Source organism: Lissotriton helveticus, chromosome 2_1 (assembly GCF_964261635.1).
Source record: "Lissotriton helveticus chromosome 2_1, aLisHel1.1, whole genome shotgun sequence".
NCBI lineage: Eukaryota > Metazoa > Chordata > Amphibia > Caudata > Salamandridae > Lissotriton > Lissotriton helveticus.
The window spans coordinates 1,227,821,187-1,227,844,930 of NC_136059.1; the positions used below are offsets into that span (position 1 = coordinate 1,227,821,187).

Here is a 23,744-nt window from a genome sequence, read left to right on the forward strand (position 1 = left end):
GACGTCTTTTGCAACACTATGATCGTTGGGGATGACTGACGTTGTTTGGAACAGTGTAAGCATTTTGTTTTGTGTTCTGCTGAAGAACACTGATTGGAATCCAATTTTTACTGGGCCTACTAAATTATCTATATTGAGATACATTTGGTATAACCATTTTCCAAGCATATGATGCATATAAGTTCACCAGAATGTTGTCAAGCACAATACCAGCCAGCCTAGTGACCTTAAAATGCTCATAAAAACAAACATAAGGTGGCTGAAATTTGAACCAGTCTGCATGTATTCATCTAATAAAGTAACAATAGAATTGAATTTTTTTTGTTGGTCAAATGCATTTCAAAGGACCAAATGCACCTACTTGTGACCTCATAGGTGTACTTCTTGATTTGCTGCTCGATCCATGTGATGTAGGCAGAGGAGCGCGTGAAGACGCTTGGCTTCTTGTTCACAGCACAGCCTAGGGCTCCAAAACTGGTGATACCGTGAACCTCCCAAACTGATTTGTCAGCACTGGATTGGCAAACAAAAGGACCTCCTGAATCCCCCTGTGGAAAAAAGAATGAGAATTAGTGAGAAGAAAATATTTACATGGAAAACATCTTGATTTCAATTCTGGATCAAACAATAGAACATTGTGCTGAGGATGTCTAGATGGCGGCGGCTGTGATTGCTAAATGAATCTATTTATTGTACTATTCACAACGTCCTTTCTGTGACTGGTGTTGTTTTACTCATCTTGGGTGTGAATTATTACTGATTTTACAGTCCTGATTCACCAAGCATTTTTGAGTGATTGTATCGTTCTCCAGGTTTACGTGTCACTTATTTAATAGTTTCCAGGAGTAAAACATGCTTAGCCACTGAGTATAATCACAGTGCAAGAGATCCAAGAGTAAGTATGTGGTTCATCACAATTTTGACTACTCCTGTACATGTTACAATTACATAACATGAACGTGCACTTAGCACATGTTTCTTGTGTGGTCTAACAACATTAAAATGAGAGTTACACTTGACATTTATTACTAGAGTTCATTCACCATAGGATTAGTGAATCTACTTATAATGTGTGCCATTAACTGTATTAAATGATGTGTTCTTTGAAGACTTGATGAATAAACCACCCTTACTTACTGATTCAGCTATAAACTCAGTTTGCACAATAGTAGTAACTCAGTGAAGTTGCAAGATAAACGTCTGTTAAGAAGAGACCTGACTTTTGAATCTACTTCATGTTACTAAAAACTTCGGGGCATATTATCAACGGCCCGCGATAATTATCAGTCTAGTTTTGTTTGTTTTGATGCTTCACATCATTACCCTGGCACACACCTTTGGCTTTGCAATGCATAGGTTTCCAGCCGGGCCTGGACTGTGAACAGACCTTGTCGCCACCCATGCATCTTACTAGTTCATGTGCTCAAGCATAACCATGATGAAACTACTCTTTTTTTAAAAACTTGCCAATATTTCTCGAGTTCAAATTTTTGAGGACTTGTGAGCTTGTTGTCCATGAAGCAGTTTTTTTGCTATATGTACTTGTAATGATTGTTCTGTGGCTTTCTTCATGCACCCAAACTCTCTCTTTCTTTTGAACTAGCTTACAGTGCTGCCTTTTATGTGTATGTCTTTTTCTCAAATGGTGCAACATTTGCAAATGTTCTAGAAAATGTATATTGGGCTACATGACACCCATTTTCTGAATACAAAATAGCGGCTACATGCTTGTGTTTTTTTTTTAATGTTAGTTCTACCTTATGCAAAATGCGTCTTTACAGGTTTTTTATCCTACTCTGTTCATACCTACCTCTCCATCGCCTGGTCTCCTCACTGTGCATTGTTTACATGGTACATAATTTGAGAATTAGTGACAGTGACAGTGGAAAGAAGGATAATTCAAGCCATAATAAAAGACCTTCGTCAGCTAATCAGAGCTTGAAAAAATTCAAATGTGATTGACAGAATGAGCAAATTCCGAATCTGCAAACATAATTAACAAGATACAGATATATGTTACTCCTTTCAGGCCCACCAAGCACTTTTTTCAAACGCTTATATCTTACAAACTACAAAATAGATTTACTCCAAACCCCAAAAAACTTGCTTCCTGAGCACTGTTGTTCTTTCCTGCTAAGTTTAGTGTAAATCCGTTCACCAGTTTATGCTATAGTGGTGAGCAAAATTCCAATAGGCGCTTAATTGGAAAAAATATTTTTTTGACACTCTACCTCACCTAACCTTTTCCCTGCACAGATCTGCGTGGAACTTGGCATGCCGAAACTTGATGCTCTGTGGCCAACCTGCGTAGGGCGTGGCCAAAGCTCCTGTGCAATTAAGACTGCATACATGTCAGGTGATTGAAGTGCATTAAAAAAAACATAGAAATTCACTTAAAATCACAGGCTGTGGGCAGTTGTGGCTCACAGAACACAGACTCAAAAGGTCACTGAAATTCACAAACCATTATATGCAAAGCACACTCTAACTTAACTGCTGCCTGCCATGCTCAGTGCATCACGTTGCCAATGGCGCACAAAGCATAAAGGGCATATTTACAAGGGAATGGCGGAGCGTGGCGTTTAAGCACAAAATGCGAATGCCACACTTTGCCATTCTGAAAATGCAGGTGTGAGCCTTATTTACAAAGATACGGCACATCCCTGCATTTTCCCTAGCACTGGTTCTAAATTAAGCTGCTTAGCATGAGGGAATGATTCTTTATTTGCTGGAAGGTGTCCCTTCCTACACTTAAACAATCACAAATGGTAATTTGACACTTCTATATGTGCTGCATTGTGCAGCAAACATAGAAGTTGCAAATCGTCATTTTTTGATGATAGTTTATGTGCAGGAAGGGACACCTTCCGGCACATAAACAATCATTCTTGGCGTTTTATTGTGTCTATATGTGCTGCACAATTTAGTACACACAGAAACAGCAAAAACGAGAAATAAAGCATTTTCCCCGGTCCTAATTTTGGCACTGCCTCCGATTTACGTCACCCTTGTAAATAGGAGGCAGCGGCAAAATCAAAGGGTGTTGTGGCGGAACGCCCACCACAACACCCATTGCCCACCCCTTTCACGCTAAGTATAGTATGAAAGGGGGCCTTATTTACAAACTGTTAAGAGGCTTAACGCCACCTTTAAATAAGGCAAATCCCCTATAGCCACAGAAACGTCCTTAAAAGTGACATTCCTGTGGCGATAGAGGCTAGTAAATATGCCCCAAAATGTCTCTCATGAGCAAAACATGGGAACTGGCTTGAGTTATGGTGCTCATTGTATACTATAACTGGCGAATTTCAGTGCATTTTCGGGTTTGCGTTCGCTGAACCATAACTAACCCTTAACTGTGTTTTTTTCAGCTATATATATTACACTTTGACAATATCCAGTTTGTAGTTATGGTTGGAATAGAGTTTCTATTCTTAGGCCATTTTTTGCTTTGGTGCATTTAAAGAATGTGAGCAAATACACGCACATACATGTCAATTCACTAGGGCTGTAAAAGAGTAAAGCAATATATTATTCCATATTACACAAGCAGTAGCAATTTTGGAGCACGTGGAATAACACTACTTCTATATGCTCTCCCACATTGAAATCCAAATGGGAGCACTGGCTTAGTAGGAATGATTCAGTTACTGTATAATCAGTTTTTTAATCTTTTATATATGCTTTTAACCTGTTTTTTAATTGTATATTCATTCTGTATGTACTTTTATGGATGCACTAAAATCCGAATAAAGATCATTTGAATTGAATTGAATTGATTCAGTTACTTAACGGCAATCTTCATTACTCCAAATACCTTCTTCTCGTACCAATGCTTACTATATGAGGCTAAAACCCCTCATACAGCACTACATGTATCATCATTTGTAACAGTGAATACCTAATTGCGATTTTTTGCAAATCCCAATTAGGTAATCGCTATTTGTAGGGGGTTGCAAATCAACCTAACTCATTAATATTAATGAGGTAGGTCGCAATTTTCGGCCCCCTAGGAATCGCTAAAATCATGGCGATGGTGGCCTTCTGGGGTCAGCAGATCACCATGTCCGTTATTGCTTTTAAATAAAGCAAATGTTTTTTTAAAAATGCAACGCGTTTTTCTTTAAGGAAAATGGGTTGCGTTTAGAAAAAAATGAATAGTTATCTTTTCATTTTTCAAGAGCAGTCTCACTGCCTGCTCTTAAAACAAGTTTTTGTATACATTCACAAAGGGTACCGCCGGACCCCTTTCCGTTTGCGAAAGGGTTACCACCAACTTGAAGTTGGTGGTAAAATGCAAGTGTTTTGTGAGTGCATTCACTGTCACAATACATTCCTACATACCGTCACGATTCGGTATTTGGAAGGGATGCCCTAAACACGCCCCTTCCAAATGCCGGTATGCAAAATAGGGTTTGATACATGTGAAAAGCATTTTTTGCTTTCGCAAATGGGCCGATTCTGAGAATCACTAATGGAGCATTAAGTGACAGGATGGAAGTCCCCATCACATATAATCACTTCAGAGAAATACCCTCTGGATGTATATAAATCTGTAGGAATTACGCTGGCTTCTGGCAGTAAATCATGGTGACGTTCACCAGAGGAGTCCTTTTAAGTTGCCGTTGCTGTGGCTTGCGTTTAATCCACTCTGCTGGACATTTTAAGCGATAGTGATCGCTGTTTACTCATTTTCATATGACACATATCTTTAAACTGCGTTATGTTGTGGCAGCTCCTTTTCTTCAACTAAAGCGAGGAAATACATTTAGAAATTGTTTATCAGGAGACATTGTTCTATTTGACCGGAAGTTGAGGTGCGGAAGTTTACTATATAGATCTACACTGACTTTACCGTATGATTGACGAATGGTATAGGCCTCAACTGCAGGCACGCAGATCTTGCAGGTATGTGCGAGTGTACATGTGGGGTGCAAACAGTACTGTAACAAGTGCACACATGCTAATAGACCTGGTTCAGGAGGGATACTCCTGACTTTTTTAGCAAACAAAACCGTGCCAAAGCCGGGATGAAAAATAACTCCCCTGAGTGAGATTCAATGACAGGCAGAATCTGCTGGTGGTTTAAAGAGGCTTGAGGTGCAATCAAGACTATGCAGCCTTAGTATTCAGCATTTGACTTTCAAGAGCACCAGCAGGTGTCTTCTGAGCAAATCTTTGGGCCCCAGCACTTCTTCCTTTACAAATTAAGGGCCTTACTTACAAGATTTCGCCATAGGGTAGCACTGCAGGCCTTCCTGGTGTGCTTCCCTATGGCAAAAGAAAAGGGTAGGAATGCGCCGTATCTATCAGACACCGTGCATGCCTGTCCTTTTCCAATGCGCTGGCGCACAATGGGCTGCCATGCTCCAAAGCAGTCCTCTTTGTGCTACGGTGCATGGGTGACTGCGTTGCAGGGATGGTTCTTATTCTGCAGGAAAAGAAACCTTCCTGTACATAAACAATCACAAGATGCTTTTTCCTCTTTCTATTTGTGCTGCAGTGATGCTTCGGTGGCGCAGCCTCATTGTAAACGAAGCCCAAAGTACGGCTTGTGCCCCAAATGAGTGAGTAGGACCGAGGTTTGGAGTGGTCCGTGATTGTTCTCCTCTGCATTTACTGAGCTGAATCCGGGGTTGTAAATAAACCTCCCTATTTAGTACCCAGACAGCTTTTTGTATGATTCTTGTTGTAAGGGTACACAATGACAGGTTTTCTGGGCCCCCAGCAAGGATAGACATACTGGGACTGCTTACATAAGAAATAATATATCCCTATAGTATATTTTATTTACAGAGTAGGAAGCGTTCCCGCTCCTGTGCAGGTAAGCGGCTAGCGGTACCACATCATGAGTGTCATCCAAGGTGGAATTTCCCACATATTGGGAAAAGAAAGGTTAGAGTGGCAGATTTAGCAATACTTTGCACAGGTACAAAATCACAAAAAGTGAATCAGATCAGCAGTAAGTGTTGATAAAGTATTACATTTACAAAACAAAACTTTTTTGTGCTGGAAGTAAATCTAAAATGTACTTTGCTTCAATGGGGTGTCCCATGGGTGGTACATGTGCATTTCCACTTTCTCACCCTTGGGTTTTGATGTAAAGTCCTATCTAGTATCAATGGTAAACATGTCTTTGTGTACTAACAAGGAGAAGTGTTTTAATGTATTCTCATTTTTCCCAGCTGGCATGGGTGCTACATTGTACAAAATACACCCAGGTCCAGATTTACTAACAAATTGTGCCTGGTTAATGCAAATTTTATAATACAAACCTGGCACAAATGGGATTTATTTTCCTGTGCAAATGAGGATATGCATTGGAAAGTTGGCCACAGTAGCTACTTTGTGTCAAGTGGGAATTCCAAGAGTGGTACATGGGCGCACCCTAGCAACTATCCATTTCTTTTCATGCAAATCCCTATATACTAGCAATTGTAGACAGGTATTTCGCAAAACCTTACATCTCCTCATGGCTGGCATAACGTTGGAGAAATTGTTTAATTTCTCCATGGTTTTCAAACTTTGCCTGTACACCACACACACAATGTGGGGGGAAGTATTAAAGCATAGTGTTTGCACTGCCTTCCTGGTAACATCCTCTTCCTTTTAACTTCACGAGTTGCATGTGTCACGGGGCTGGACCACCTTTCTGAATGTGTGGTACAGTGAACACTTTCATGCATCATATTCTGCTGTCACAGCTGTTAGAGGTCACCACAGTATGCGGGGTTGTTGTAACTCAATATAATCCTAGGGCAGCAAAAACATTCAGTTGTTCCACAAAGTAGAAAAATAGAGGCCATAGTGTGTTTGGATATAAAGAAAGCAGTTCACGTTAACACAGCATTGAAAAGGTTCCACTGGATTCTAGTGGAACAAAGAAATGTATCCAGAGCATTATGAACTCTCTAGAAATCCTTTTGGAAAGAAGATGTAGAATGCTTAACAAACCTACTGTTTCACTACATCCTGGCAATAAAGTAAGGTAAAACAACCCAAATCATATGGAATCACTATTTATTTCTGTGTTTCGTGGAGTGCTCAGTGTAACTTTGCGATAACATAGAGGGCTGAGGAATACAGCCAGAAAGAGGATAAAAGCAAATGTGAAGCAGAATAACAGAGGGCATTAGAGTCCAGACGGGTAAGGAAAAAAAAACTTAATTCAACATTCTTCAGTCGCAGTCTAACAGATCAGCTCACAAGAAACTCTTGAAAAGCCCACTTCTATTGAGTTTGTTGAATCTGGAAGAGGTGGGTTCTGCTCCAAGGTAGGGTTCCAGGTTATCCAACAGTTGTGGGCACCGCATTCCCCTTGAATGACCACCATGCTGCTAGAATGGTAAATCTAAAGTTTGCCACCCAAGATTTCCCTACCAATGACTTTACAGGTTGCCCAGTAGTTTTAGAGTTTTAAGACATGAATCTGGAAAGTTCTTCAGTGGAGCCTAATCGATGAAGGGACTGGGTATAATGGAGATGGAACATGTTGGGACTGCTATGGCTTGCAAGACTTTGAAGGATGTGGAGTGAATTTTGCGGCAAGACCTTCTCTTTAGGGCACTTGCCAGGACATGGATTCTGCGAATTTATCTCTGCTACATTTCCACCCTACTGCTTGACACCACTCCTTAGTCTCCTACTAGCTCATTCGGTACTCCCATCCTCTATCACATATGTTCATGCCTCTTGTGCCGTTCATATGCATTAATTTTCTTGATTTGAGTCTCAGGTGTGTGTTTCCCCTCTTGATCATAGTCTAAATGATGTTTTCTATATTGATCTACTTCTTTCTCTCAGACACACACTGCAGTTCTTTCCTAGATGCCACATAATCATCGCAATAACCTGGAAATAACACTTGCAGTAGCTCACTGAGGTGGATATTCACAAGAACATGTGATAATTATTGCAAAATTAGCTTAATGCAACTCTTCACATCGCAGTCTATCGCGGGAAAATGCTGCTGTGTTAACGTTGTATTCCCAACATGGCGGTACCATGCAATTGTCTCACGATAACGCGTCAAATGTCCATGATAAAGTCACCGGGACGGCGATAAAAAAGCAAACCCCAATGCGAAAAAAGTTGCGATGGGCCCAACCTCAATAAAAAAATCAGCGACAATCTTCCCCAGGCCTGCAAATTCACACACGTCAGGCTGGAAAAATCACTCTAAAAGTAAAAAAAAACAAAAAACAAACAAAATCCAAAAGCAGTGAAGCACAATGGAGGTAGCCGGAGCAAGTACAGAGGACAACCAGAGCCCCACAAGTTCCCCAGAGGACCAGCCTGGGACCTCGGGGTCAGGGAAAGGCAAGGACAAGAAGAGCAGGATGAAGAGGTTCAGTCCGCAGATAAACAGATCCTGATAACGGAGGTGGTAGAACACCATCAACAACTGTTCATCACCTCCACTATGTCATTGCCAACAAAAAATTGAATATGGCATTACATTGTGGACAAGGTGAATGCAGTCGGAGTGCTGAAGAGGAAAATGGAAGAGGTCAAGAGGCGCTGGAATGATGTAAGCGCAAAACCAAGCACAAACTCGCCAACAATCGGAAGGCAGCAATGCAGACGGGAGATGGGAGTCCAGTGCCACAGGAGGACTTGGGCAAGATGGTGGAAATGGTGTCCACAATCATCAGTGGGGAGACGGTGGCAGGAGTTGGGGGACCGGACACAGCTCAACATGACCGAACACAACAGCACCAGGGTGAGTAATGACCAGGGACCAGGGCGGACGGGGGAGATGGGCACAATGGCACACATGCACAATTAAGTAGAGCACATCTGCGGACAAACCATGCCCCAGACCCCCAAATCCCAGCTTGTGTGTAGAAACTGGCCAATCACATTTGGCATTGCAGGGGAATTTGAGATGATGATGTACAAGTACAAACACACATCCGTGCTGGTGTTGAAATGTCCACTGTCCCGCATCAAATAGTCAGCTGCTCCCAAAAAGTCACAATGTACACTGTCATGCAGTCTGAATATAAACATGTACAATGCGGCAACATACATGTGAACACAATGTTAAAACGCAGCTCCCCTTCACATTGCAGAGGGAAATCCAACACCTCCTGCAGAGCAGTCCAAACCTCTCTTCTCTGATGACGAAGAGGACCACCACACCTTCGACCCCGATGCCCTCATGCAGCTTGTGGACAGCCTCCGCAGCCCACCTCCAGGAGCAAGGCAGCCCAGCTGCAGCGATGAGACCCCACCCCCTGCACAGACCACACAGCAGGCAGCACCCACCACCATGGCTGCTTCCCGGGACCCCCACAAAATACCACATGGCCTTCCAACGCCGTGTGTTAGGGTGCCAGGAGCAGCTGGCTGAACATGTGCGGGTGGGGTTCGACCGCATGGCAGACAAACTAGATGCCATACGTGGGTGTCTAAGTCCCATCAGGGACCACTCACAGTCCCTGGCGGACACCCACAGTCCGCTCCTTGCCCTCCAACGAACCATGGCTGACATCGCTGCAGTCCTGACTCTGAGACAAGAACAACTGTCTAGTCGGAGTGGCTCCGGCAATGTCACTCAGGAGTTGGGACACATGCAGAGGTTAATGGAGACCATGGAGCGGACGCAGGCGGAACGAGCGGTTGCCATGGCTGCACACCAGCAAGTGGTAGCTGGGTTCCTCAATGACCTAAAGACCCTCTTCATGGCATTCTGCCACAAGGCCTGGTGCTGATGAATGTTGCTGCTACCACTACATCCACATCTCCGTCCCATGAAGTGTCAGTGCCACATAGTGCAGCAGACATTCCACCTCCAGCCCCTGAGGTATCACTGCCACAGAGTGTTGGAGACAGGCCACCACCACCCACACGTGAGGCACATGAAACAGCAGAGGACGATGATGCGGATGAATCTGACTTCCTGGTAAGAAGAAAACGGTAGCATCTATCTGCGCCATGTTGACGGTTTCTGCTTGGTTCTTCTCTCTGCATCATCACCTTCCACTGTCCCCCGATACACTCTGTGACACTCACCTTGAATGTCGACATGGACTGCCATATTCTGATTGGTCACCAATGACACAGCATTCAGACTGCAGACTGAACTCTTCCCCTTCTGTTGAACTTGTCATTCCCAGAAGGACTCTGGCTGGCCCTCCACTGGGCAACAATGCAAAGTGGGGTTTGCATAGCCCTGTACTGCTCCAGCTACAACACTCCACTGAATGTGCATTAAACATTCATATTCACACCGATATTTCATGTCTATGATCTTTCAGGTGTGGCAGTATGGATGAATGTAGGGTCAGTGACTCCCCCTTACATCCATGTTGCTAATGTTCTGGGACTTGGGTCACAGGGTGACACATTGACGATTGCGGTCCAGGTGGTGCCGGCACCACAACACGGACACACGCATCAGTTACTTCCCTGTCCAGCCTAGGACGGAACCATGCCCAGAGCCCCGGGGTCATTGTTCACACCCTTACGTTGGACTGGCATACGCCAGGCAGCCACTCTGCTTGGGGGGGGGACTACAACGCTAAATGTCCCAGGTCTTCCTTGTAGTGGTCTGCTGATCACAGGTCTAGTTGTCAGCATGCCACAGCCACTCCCTTACTGCTGGTTTACACCCATGCCCCACCCATCTAGCACACGTGTCACAGGACATGTGACCCTACCAATACAAAGGGCCAGGCGCACGTGCTCAACGCCATTTCCACTCTCTATCTGGGTGTGTCCGTGCGCTTATTATTCATTCATGAGGGCCTAGGGCCCTACCACAGCACATGAACTGAGGTAGGGGCACCTTAAGTGCTAAGCGGGTGTGCAGCCTGCAATGATGCCCCATCCTCGCGGTCCAGACTGCTAAGGATTTGTGTGCCCTACTGGACCGCAGTGTATAACTGAGCCAGCGGGCAGCATGGGCCTACCGCCTCGTGGCGTTGCCTCGGGCATCAGAGAGTTTGTGGCACCTAAAGGGCTGAGCGGGTGTGCAGCCTGCGATGATGCCCTGTGCCCTGTGCACTGATATGTTCTTGGCCATTGCGATATCAAGACCCAGAATCAAGTGTGTGACCTGGTGGCCCGCAGGACGGGGCTGCATGATGTGGGGGCTGCCAAGGTCATGGGCCCTGGGCTCGGAGCTTGTACCGGCATGTGGTCGGCCCTCTTGGAGACACGCCGGTGGCGGAAGGTGAGCAGTGAGGCCTGGGTGCGCAGGGGCGGGTAGTCACTGCAGGGCAGCGGGAGGGGCTGGGGTGCAGCAGCGTGTGCGCACAGGGGCGGGCATGCGATGATGGCATGTGCAATTGTATGTAATCTGCCATTCCTAAATCTGGCCTCTGTTTCAGATAAGGGACACTGTGGACAGCAGGTGAGCAGTGAGGCTTGGGTCCGCAGTGTCGGCACTCTCTCCCCCTCTCCCTCGCTTCCTTTCTCTGTCTCTCTCTCTCTCTTTCTCTCTCACTCTCTCTCCCTCTCTTTCTCTCTCACTCTCCCTCTCTCTCTTTATCTCCCACTCACTCTCTCTCCCTCTCTTTCTCTCTCACTCACTCTCCATCTCTCTCTTTCTCTCTCACTCTCTCTCCCTCTCTTTCTCTCTCACTTTCCCTCTCTCTCACTCACTTTCTCTCTCACTCTTTCTCTCTCTTTCTCTCTCTCTGTCCTTTGATGAGTGCATGATGCACCTTCCTATCTTGAATTTTGTTTTGCAGGCTGTGACTTACAGATTGTCCAGAGGTGACCTGCCATAAAATGATCTGTTTGGCAATTCATAGATGACTGAGTGATTCTCCTTTTTTCCGACCTCACATACATGTTGAGTGTTGTACTTGTGCGACATTAGGCAAATTGTTTTGTTCATGATTTCGTAAAGTTGATGTCACATATTTTTTTTGGGGGGGTCCAGGGGGGGTCCCTGGAGGGTTTGCTGGACTGGGGGTGGTGGGTGCTGTGGCCCTCTTGGGTGTCGGACCTGCATGGTCGTTGGCTCCATGGCATCCGTTGTTCTTCTGGTTTGGCTCTGGGCTGGGCTCCCTTTCATGGTGCAGGTTGTTGTCCAACTTTACACCAGGTCAGAGCAGGTGGTAAATTCCTGCTGCTAACGCCCCTTACCGCATGCTTTGTGTTCTTATCGCTTTTCTTGCTAGTCGTTGAGAATGTTGCGAAGTGGTGTGTTCGCTGTTTTTTGCACCGGAACGCCTACTCTGCATTACATTAGCGATAGTTGCCGGGGTCATCTGTGGCAATGTTTTTGGGGGTTGCTATTGCAGGTAAACTGGTGATATGGGCTGTTAGCACCGGCTTGTGAATGGACGATAAATGTATTGCTAATTTGGCTGCAATAATGTGCCGATAACTCGGCGATAAGTCCTTGAGAATCTGCCCCTTTGATTTTCTTCTCTGTCTCTCAGATTCATCTCAGTCAAAAGAGAAAGCTAAAGCAACATCTCTCTATTTAACAAATGGCCACTGTACTCATGGCCATTATTACATAAAACAACGAGGGACTTTCCCTCTCTTCGGCTCACCTTTGCTTTAAACTGTGTCCCAACCACTGTAATTCATTTTTTTAATCCAGGCCTGTCTCTCTCCATCCATTGTCAACTGCTACCTTTCACAATAACTGGGTTACACCGGATATAAATTAACGTTGTTTGCCTGCACAAGGGCAGTGTAATGTTCTCTGGTGGGGTAGCAGTTCAGTCTACCCATGCACGGAGATTACGCATTAGCGCTGGCGCATGGCGCCATGCGCTTGTATAAAATAAAGAGGCGTGGCCCGGCTTCGGCAGTCGGATCACGCGACAAAACTAAGCACCCGAGTCACGTCCTAATTGTGGCCACTGCAGCGTGCACTAATTACCCCGCACAACGGCCCCTTTACATTGGCGACGAGGTGGTGGTGAGCTCACGCCGCTTTCTTAATCAGCTGGTTACCATGAGTGGCCTGTGCCTTGAGATAAGGCCCTGCAGCCACACTGTGAGCCAGCCTACTGCCTCTCATCAAGGCCCTGCAACCACGCGAAGAGCCAGCCAGACAGTGCAAGCCAGCTGCCACTACTTGTGGCCCTGCAGCCACAGAAGGGGCTTGCCTGCTGCCATTAGTGGAGGCCCTACAACCCTTGTGAGTACCAGCGCTCGGGCAAGTGGTCCACCCTAAGCCCCCCAGCCTGAGTCCACGCACGTGGTTGGCCCCCAGCGCCCCCGGTGGAAGTCGATGAAGAGGACAAGCTAAGTACCCATGAGACGCGGCACAAGGCCCAACTTCGCCACAGTCGATCTCAGCCAGGCGGCTGCCACCCCAGTCCAGTAGAAAGGCAGTGCACATGCTGCGAGGTGTGACCACGGCTGCGTCAGGATGGCTCGATCCCGGCCATTGAGCACTTCGTAGTGGACGGTGTCCCCTCCTCCCTCGCCCCTAGATGGAGAGACTGGACTGACCATCTCCAAATCTATTTTGAAGGCACAGGTATAGCTTGTGACAGGCGCAAGGCACTGCTCCTCCACTTAGGAGGCATAAACATACATCGCATCTACAAGACGCTGGTGGAGGCCCCCCAAGACGTATGGGACACTACTCAATGCCCTGTATGCATACTTCGAGCCTATGGCAAACAGAGACTACAAGAGATTTATCTTTTGTCAGGCCAAGCAGGAGGCGGAGGAATCGTTGGACGCATTCCACGGGCGTTTAAAAGAGCTGGCCAGCACATGTGGTTTTCAAGATGAACAGGAGGAAATCAGGGCCCAGATAATACTGTTACTCCTCCAAGCTCAGGGAAAACAGCCTCTACAAATGCGGCAGACCCTTGGCGGACATCCTCACCATGGGGAGGTCGAAAGAACTAGCAACGGTCAGAGCATCCCACATGGAGGCCGCCCTCCACCATCCCATCAACACAGAGCAGGTGAACGTAGTAAAACCCAGGGAGGCATCCACCAGACAAGAAGAAGGAGTGCGGCTACTGCGGGAGAACGCCCCACCGCATGCAGGACTGCCCGACGAGAGGGAAGAAGTGAACGGCCTACGGATGGATGAACCATTTCGCGGCAGTATGCAGGTCATCGAAGGCCCGGAAGGAAATGGCCCAGACCATAGCTGAAACGCAAGACAGCGAAGACATGGACGATGACACAGGCGATTATCCTGTCCATTATGTGTTCGCAGTGGATCAGCCGCCACAGAAAAGATGCCGGCTCCCAAAATGCCAAATCCAGATTCACCACCAAGATGTGCAGGCCACCACAGACACAGGGGCCTCAATCGAACTGATGGCCACCAACGTATATAACCAATTGAGTCCATGTCCACCATTGCGCAAAGCAAGGATTCAGGTATTTGCCTGCGGACAGAAGACACCGATCCCGCTCTTGGGATGTTTCAAAACCGAACTTAGGTATCAGGATCTCAAGATCCCCACCACAGTGTATGTGACCAAAGAAGGAAGCAGAATGCTGGTAAGCAGCCAGACAGCCAAAGAGCTGAGGCTGATCTCTTTTGCTCTTGCTGTCCAAGAAGAGGAATTAGTGGCCATCATGAAGGAATTCGACAACATCTTCAAAGGAATTGGATGCCTAAAAGGGAAAGAGTTCTCTCTCCACATCGACCAGTCAGTTCAACCAGTGGCACTGAGGCATAGGCGCATAGCATTCCACCTACGACAAAAAGTCGAAGACGAGCTGGAGACGCTGGAGCGGCAAGGGATCATAGAAAAGGTCAGCGGGCCTACTCCATGGGTGTCCCCGATCATGGTGGCGAGAAAACCAAAACAGCCAGGGCGGGTCCGTGTCTGTGTCGACATGCGCCTCCCAAATGCAGCCATAACAAGAGAACGTCACATAACCATCACCATCGATGACATTCTGGGTGAGCTGAACGGTGCAGTATGGTTCTCAAAGTTGGACCTACCTTCAGGATATCACCAATTGCCCCTGCATCCGGACTCCCGATACATCACCACATTCTCTATCCACATCGGCCTCAGACGACACAAGCGCTTCAACTTTGGGATCTCGAGTGCCGCTGAGGTGTTTCAAAACACCATCAGAGAAGTCCCCAGCGGACTACCAGGTGTTTTGAATGTGAGTGACAACCTGTTGGTATACGCCTCATCAGTGGAGGACCACCACCGAAGACCCCGCAATATTCTCCAGCGGATCAAAGGGTCTGGACTCACCCTGCACAAAGAAAAGTGCCAGTTCTTGAATAACAAAATCAGCTTCTTTGGCTACACATTCTCGAAAAAAAGGAGTGGTCCCAGACCCCGACAAGGTGGGAGACATTCAGGAAGCCCCGGCACCTTCCAACACCTAGGAGGTACAGAGTTTCCCAGATATAGTAAACTTCTGTGGGCGTTTTATCCCGGATTTAACCAACATCACAAAGCATCTCAGGGAGCTGACGAAGTCCACCACCACGTGGCAGTGGGGCCCCGAACAAGAACATGCTTTTAAAGACACTAAAGCAGCCCTCTTGGCTGACACCACACTGTCAGCCCACCAATGTCGCCGGTAATGCCTGTCCCTATGGGCTAGGGGCAGTGCTCACACAACAACAACACAATGACTAATGGGCTCTGATTGCCTACGCGAGCCGCTCCCTAACGGAAACTTAGCAGCACTACTCTCAGATAGAGAGAGAGGCAATCGCCACCCACTGGGCCTGTCGGCATTTCCATATTTAAGTGTACTGACAACCATTTACAGTTTTCACCGACCACAAGCCCCTCATACCCCTATTTCAAGGATCTGCATCAAAGCTCCACCCCGAGGATAGAAAATGGATTCTTGAACTGCAAGAATATGACTACACGGTAGAGTCTAAACCGGGCTTATCTAACCCTGCAGACTACCCCTCAAGACACCCGAGGGCCGCAACCAAAGCAGAGGAAGAGGATGCCGAGGATACCAAGGAATACATCCGTTTCATAGCAGAAAGGTCCCAACCGCTTCCGATAAGCCTTGAAGGCAAAGTGGAAGCCAATCAGAAGGATGAGTGTCTGCAACTAGCCGTCACCACAGTTCAGACGAATGACTGGCACCCCATTCAGACCACGATGACCCGACGAACATCCCAAGCGAAGACCACGCTCGAGTCGATCATGCGAATCAAGGACGAACTCTCTGTTGACAGCAGTGGGTGCCTGCTTAGAGGTCCGCGGCTAGTGATCCCGTAAAGCCTTGCTCAACAGGTGGTGGATCTCGCACATCGAGGGCACCAGGGCGTGGTGAAGACCAAAGGTCGGCTGAGAGCGAAAGTGTGGTTCCCGGGGAGGGACCCGATGGTCGAGCAGACGGTCAGAACATGCCAATGGTGCCAGGTGTCAGGCCAACCGGATCGTTCTCACCCCATGATCACTGAAGACAACCCCCAACGGCCGTGGGAGTGCATCAGTATAGGCTTTGGGCATCTTCCGGATGGGCGCTATGCCCTCATGGTCATAGATGACTACACAAAATACCCCGAGATAGAAATCGTCGGAGGCCAAACAGTCACGGAAGTAATTACTAAAGTAGAGAAGATCATTGGAACTCACAGGATCTTTGAGGTGGTGAAGACGGACAAAGGCCTGCCCTTTCAGGGACAAGAGTTTGCCGACTATCTCAAATCTTGGGGCATCCAACATTGGAAAGTAACACCACGCTGGCCCCAAGCAAACGGGGAAGTAGAGAGGTTCATGCGCACTCTCAACAAAGTCATTTGCATCGCGCATGCCGAGGAAGCACCCCTGGAAAGAGCCATCTATAGCTTCTTGAGGGAATACAGATTGACGCCTCATCTCACGACCGAGAGGGCACCAGGACCAGCAAGCATAGGTCGAGTGGTGTGAGACACTATTCCCCATCACCCGAACTGAGCCCCTTCCCAGATTGACACTACGAGGGTCCTAGCCAAAAGGAGCAGTACCAACGACCAGGTCAGTGTCAACCGAAGAGCGAAAGCGTCGACCATCCAAGAAAGGGACATGGTCTATGTCAAAGACAGTCACCCAGGGAGCAAATTCCATTTCCCATTTGAGCAGCGTCTGTGGACAGTGACTCGCCAGACAGGCACAATGGTAACAGCCCGGAGAGGAACAGAAGAAATCACACAGAATGTATAATTCTTCAAAAAGGTCCATGCTGGAACTCCCAACCTTCCAATACTGGATAGTATGGAGGCTGGCCCAAGTCAGCAGAGAATGGCTGAGGAAGTAGAATATGGCCAAGGAACTATCCCCTTGGATGAGCAGGACAGATCTGACCGAGGAACACCATCACCGCTCGGAACTCCGGATGGAGGACTGTCTAACTCCCCAGTGAGATCGCCGGGGGGGCAGGGTCTTGCAGGAAGTGGCCCATCCCTATCGTCATCACGGGGAGAGCATTCCAGATACGGCCTGAGGAGAAATCCGGCTCCCTCCTACCGTCTGGTGGGATTCATTGTGTGAAGAACCAAAGGCTTGCAGTGGACTGTGACATGTGACTGGGTAGGAGCTGAGATCAGACGGCCTGCCCAGAACTGGTAACAGATCAACATGTTGATGTTTTGTTTATGTTTAATAAAGGTTGGAAGGAATGTATTGTTCTCCGGCGAGGTAGCGGTTCAGTCTACCCATGCCAGCCACGGCCCGTGGAGGGAGTTTCGGTGGGGCGGAGAGGCGGGGCAGGGGAGGGGCAGGGAGTATGGATAATTGAAGGTAAGTAAACAATTTAACAAATAAAACGAATTTCGTAGCGCACCCTGCATCACATTTTGAGATGCAGGGTGGGCTATGAAATTCGTTTTATTAATTAAATTGTTTACTTACCTTCAATTATCCATACTCCGGTTTTTTAGCATCCCCCACCCTGCCCCTCCCCCACCCCGCCTCTCTGTCCCACCGAAACACCCTCCATGGGCCTCGGCTGACCCACGCCCGGAGATTACGCATTAGCGCTGGCGCATGACGCCATGCGCTTCTTTAAAATAAAGAGGTGTGGCCCAGCTTCAGCAGTCGGAACCACGCAACAAATCTAAGCACTGAGTCGCATCCGAATTGTGGCACTGCAGCGCGCACTAATTACCCAACGCAGCAGCCCCTTTACAGGCAGGTCAGCAAACGAGTAAATCAAGTGAAGTGTGTGCGTCTCTGGTTTGCATTTTATCATCGTGCCAGCTAGAGTCACATACATGCCAAGAAGAGAAAAGAGAGTGAGGTTTCAAAACATAATCAGGAGAATGGATTTTCCCCATTGGCTTCTACAAAAGGAGAAGCAATTTCAGGCATGAGAGAGCCAAAATAAAGCCATTTGTTGCTTATAAAATCGTGTCCCCCGTCTGAATCAAGTCTATTGGCACGTATGGAGCCATAACATGGCGACGAGGTCGAGATCCCACAGCAGAGGCGCAACTAGAACCAAATTTTGGGGGGGCTAAGAAAACATTTCGGGGGGGGGCTGAACCTTTAATCAGTAGGCAGAGTGGAGCTGCAGGGCCTCCAACAAGGGGTGAAACAACAGGAAGGGCTAATTAACATTCAAATGGTCTTTTAAAGACCTGTGAAACGTTCGGGTGTGGCTGTGTGTGCGCCCGGGATCTGTCTCATCCCGGGCTGCCACACACGAAGGGGGGGCTGAAGCCCGGTGAGTCCAATGGGTGTTGCGCACCTGTCCCACAGCCCTTCGCTGCCTTAGCCTGCTGCAAACACTTTCTCCGGGCTCTGCCGAGCGATCGTACCTAAAGCAAAGAAAATAAATACAGTGAGTGGAAATAAATTTGCAGCGTGCCTCCAGCTCCATCTAGTGGCACTTTATAGTGTTGCGGCCTCGCCAAAGTCTTCCAATGTGTTTGCTGCCCACAAGCATATCCGGCTGCCTAGCCCTGCAACCTTCCTTCCACACCATTGTGGTCCCCTGTCGGAGGTCTGGTTCTGAATTGCAATTGGAACACAAGATGGCTGACTGTGAGAAAGTAAGCCTCAAATCACTTACATGTGAGGAAAAAAGGTAGTAACTTCCAGTCTCCCTGCGCAGCCGTCTCTTGAGTGTTCACCCGAAGTGCACCATATTTGAATAACCCCTGCGCCAGCCACACAGCGGCAAGCAGTTAATTTCATTTCCCAGAACCAGAACTCATGTTTTACCCAGCATGCTGCACAATGCTGAAAATGCCTTCCAGCCATTTGACATGCTGTCTGTACCTTCTTTGGTAGCGGTGTGATGGGAAATATGGGTGGCAAGATTTGAAAACTATCTGCGAGCCACGAAAGACTATGACCCTGAATTGAGAAAGATCAATTTTTCTACACCTCGTCATCAAAGAGGTACACAAAATGGGCCAGATGTACGACCATTCCATTTTGCAAGTCATAAATTGCGATATTTTGCTACTCGCACTTTGCAATTTGGAATGTACAACAGTGTCTGAGACACTGTTTGCGATTTAAAAAATGGATCGCAAATGACTTGCCTCATTAATATTCTTTCGGCAGATCGCAATTTGTGACCCTTTAGGAATGGCCAGCACTCACAGGGGTGGGGTCCCATGGGGAATCCTTCACATTTGCGAGTGGCTTACCACATACTTGAAGTAGGTGGTAAATTGAGAGTGTTTGTGCGGTTGCAAAACAATCGTTCATACTAATGCAACTTGTTATTAGGAGGGGACGCCCACGGCATGCCCCTGCCAAAAAGTGACTCACAAACCCTATTTTGCGAGTATGTAATAGGTTACCAACTCACAAAACAGGGTTTGTACATACCACACATCTTTTTATCAGTCACAAATGGTGCCGATTGCCCATTTACGGCTGCTAACAAGGGTCGTACATATGGCCCAATATTCATTGCACTCCTAAACATCGGCCCTGATGAAAATTATGATGCCACAAAGACAACGCTGAATTTACATTTCAGCTCATGGACCAGTAGCGGCTGGTGTCACGAAACAGCACAGGCGGGGCGACAATAACAACACAAAAATAAAACAACTTGCTGCCCACCGCATCACCACTCTTCTGCTCCTCTGGCTCCACTGCAGCACAGGCTGAGGCTCCCAGACTGCCCTACGGAAAATCCACATGCTGCTCTCAAAGCACCAGGATTGGACTGAGCGGTCTGGATTTGTGCTCCCACAGAGCTTGGGAGCCTGCAACTGCAGCCTCCAACCTGGCAACGCAGCTCGGGTTGGAGATATCTCAGTGAGCATGTTGGTCTGGCTGTCCTAAGATAGCCGACCAAACCCACATGTGCATTTGCAGTAGTGCCCACCACTCCTCCTCCATACCTGTCACCACAATGCCCTGTCCCAAAGACTCGTCCCTGTGAAGAAAAATAAAATGATAATAAACCTACTTTACTATAATTTTTCAAGTTTTGCATCTGTTGGCGGAGGGTGATGCTCCTCCGCCATAAGGGAGGAGCCGCAGCTGTCATGAACAAATCCTGACTATGAGTGGTTTGTTGTCCGACTGGCAAAATAAGGCCCAATCAAAAACATAGATGCTTTCTATGCGCGGCTCTGAGGCCTAGCAGGCATGTGCAAGTACGTAACACAGAAGAGGAGCTATGTGCCCAGATCATTCAATGTTGGTGCTCCTCTGTTCTGTGTAAAGAAATGCTGAAGACAGTAAAGATGCTGCTGGCCTTGATGCTTGCACTAGGATGAGTCCATGAGCTAGCAGATACATGAACCACCCACGCATAAGTGTCATTGGCCTCCAAGCTGATCAAGCCAGAGCCAATTGAAGCTAGGGAAGAAGCCTGCGCCATCTCCAGAAAACCGTCAAACAAAGTACAAAGCAGACCATGTGGTCGCTTGGGCAACATAATGCACCGTGAGCCTTATTACCCTGCAAAAGGCAAAACGGTTGCTGCCTTTGGTAAGGCAAATCACCTTGCAAAGGTGTGCCACTCTGCACCGATTGCCAAATATACAGTCGAACATACTCCTCAAAATGACAAACTCACTATGAGACACATTGCTGTTTAGAACAGCAGAGTACCACCACCTGAAGATTCCGATGACACTGTCTTGGCCAATCAAGCACGTCCATTTGACCTCTGTGATTTTGGACTTCACACACCATAAAAAAAAGCATAAGCTATTTATGTATGCTTCTTTGTTACCAAAACGAAGGTCATGACACCACTCAGCTGCATGGAAGCAGAGACCTTGAAGTTAGTTGCTTTTGTATTTGGAGTACAACAGCAATCCATCGCTCGCATGCTACAGGAATTCATTGAAATATTCTAGGTACCAGATGCCTTAAAGGTAAAGCTGTCAAGACCCATATTGACTCCACAATCCAACCAGTTGCACCTTGACACCACTAGATTCCACTTCATGTTCGTACACAAATGGAGGAAGAAGTGGAAACATTGAAGCCGAAAGAGCCAGGTTCTATTCGCATCTGTGTCGATATGTGGAGTCCGAATAAAGTCACCAACAGCAGAAGTGTATCGACAATGCAAACAAGAAATGTTGTCTGGTCTGCAGAAAGTGCTGACTGTCAGTGATGACAGTTTGATCTTTGCCTCTTCCATTACACAACACCATGAGCATCTGCGAGCTCAACTGAAAAGGATAAAACAAAGTGGTTTGAATTTCCATCGAAAAAAGACCAGCATCGGGGTCTTTAGCTACTGCTTCCCTGGCAGAGGTGCCTCTCCAGACCCGAGAAAAGTACAGCACATCCTGGAGGAATTCCCGCCAACAGGGCCGGCCAGGCCATAGCGGGCACCAGGCAATCCCCCAGTGCATCGCACTTGTAGGGGCTGGGTTTGGGCCCCTGGGGGCCGTTTTTGTTACAGGGCCATTTTTGCAGCATAGCTGCAAAATCGGCCCTGTACCAAAATCGGCCGAAAACCGGCCCCGGCAAAGAGATCGGCGGTACCTCCAACAACCCGAGTGGGGAGGGGGCCGGCCGAGCATTTTGCCGGGGCCGGTTGTGGTTCCCAGTCCGACTGTGCCCGCCAACCATTGTGTTCACATCTAACATGGGCTTCGAATGGAATTCATAGAGCATATTATCAAGGCCATTATCGCCGCTTTATCGGCAGTTTCCTGCCGATAAAAGCGGCGATAATGTATCGCCTGTCCTTGATAATATGCCCCCTAGTTCCTTAATATGGATGCCCATGTTTTGGAAACTGTGACCGACTGCTTGCCATGTCAAGTGGTCGAACAACCAGATCTGACTGCACCAATTGTACCTGAAGATGCTCCTGCATCACCAGGGATCCAACTAAGTGCTGATTACTCCACTCTACCTTGGAATTAGCACCTTCTTGTTGTAGTCAATGATTTAAGCAGGTATCCAGTAGTGGAGCTAGTGTTCTCCATGTATACGGAAAAAGTGATACTTACATTTGAGAAAAGGTTTGCCACTCATGACATCCTGATGGAAGTCAATTTGGACATGTTAAGTACAGACAATGTACCTCTGCTCCCTATGTGTGAAGCACCAGAAGGTTACACCCCGCTGGCCCTAAGCAAATGGGGAAGTAGAAAGATTGATGTGGACAATTGATAAAATAATCAGAATTGCAGAGATCAATCATGACCATGTGGAGTGGGCCATCTACAAATTCTGGGTACTGCATCACCCCACATGCCAGCATGAAGACATCTCCTGTTGCAGTACTGGAAGGGAGACAAATAAGAGAAATTGTTCCAATTCACTCATCGTGGATTATCCCAGTTGGCACCCCAGAAGCCATTCAGGACCACAAACGCAAAAACAATGATGCTGCGAGGAGGTGCAGGGGAGCCAAATGACACAGTTGGCGATCCAGCGTTTATGCCCACCTGTAGAGATGGAGGAAAGTTCATAGCATGCTTTGCTCCACACCCATGGTACATCACAGAAGGGAATGCCACTACGATAACCACAACACGAGGAGGTACTCACATCACTCGAAATGTTTCATATTTCAAATATATTTATATGCACGCCGCATAACAGGGCTTATGGCCAGTCGTACAGAGAGAGTTACTGCCAATGTCTCCACCCCTGGATAACAATGGAGTGAGCATGCCAAGCATAGCAGAAGTTGTACCTCTTATTCCTCCTGAAGCTGAAGTGAGAGCCCTCCAAAGCAGCTGCCTAATTAAGATCCAACATCTGTATGCTATGGTGAAAATCCATGATGTGGTTGACATCTGTACTCACTGCAGCTGAAACCAACCCCATTACAGTGGTACAGAGAATAAGAACAGTGATAGTCAAGCAAGCTATGTCAGTTTGTTCTCACCCATTATTGTTCTTTAATCTCCCCCTCTCTCTCTCTCCTGTTCTCTTTCTTATTTCTCTCTCTCTTGTTATTACTAAAGTGTGACGTCTTATCTATAAGTTAGGAGGAATCTAATTTCATTTGTTAATAATCGAGGCCACCTAAAACTGGGTCTAAGCTGTCCATATTTCAATGTTTCAAATATATTAGCTAAACTCTTTCAAGGCAGGGTCAAGGCAGCCCTCAAGATCTGAAAGCAGCACCATGGCTTGCAGGCGCTGGGAAAATGTCAGAATGCCCTAAAGCATCAGACAGAATATCCACGGAGTCTGTGTTTAGTTTGTAAAAGAATAAGTGCAGAGCCAAAAATTGAGAAACCCACAGCTAGTGATGCTGAATGTTGGGATTGCTTAATACTAAGGCTGTGTAGTCTTGATTCTAACTCATGCCTCTCTCTTCCAACATCAGACACGCCCTGTCCCTTTATTTCAATCTTGCAGATTCTTTTTCATATCTCATGTCTCCCGTTGTTACTGTTTTTCTGTCTTTCTCTTCCTTTTCTC

The 23,744-nt window shown here is 47.1% G+C and overlaps 1 protein-coding gene across 1 annotated transcript in view; it reads right to left on the minus strand.

The window, feature by feature from the left end:
* The window catches only part of LOC144818575 (ovochymase-2-like), a 482,736-nt gene that overhangs the window by 116,728 nt on the left and 342,264 nt on the right, over window positions 1-23,744 (minus strand). The window contains exon 16 of the mRNA XM_078676114.1: window positions 362-548. Within this exon, the coding sequence (XP_078532240.1) occupies window positions 362-548 (187 nt within the window). The remainder of the gene's footprint in view (window positions 1-361; window positions 549-23,744) is intronic.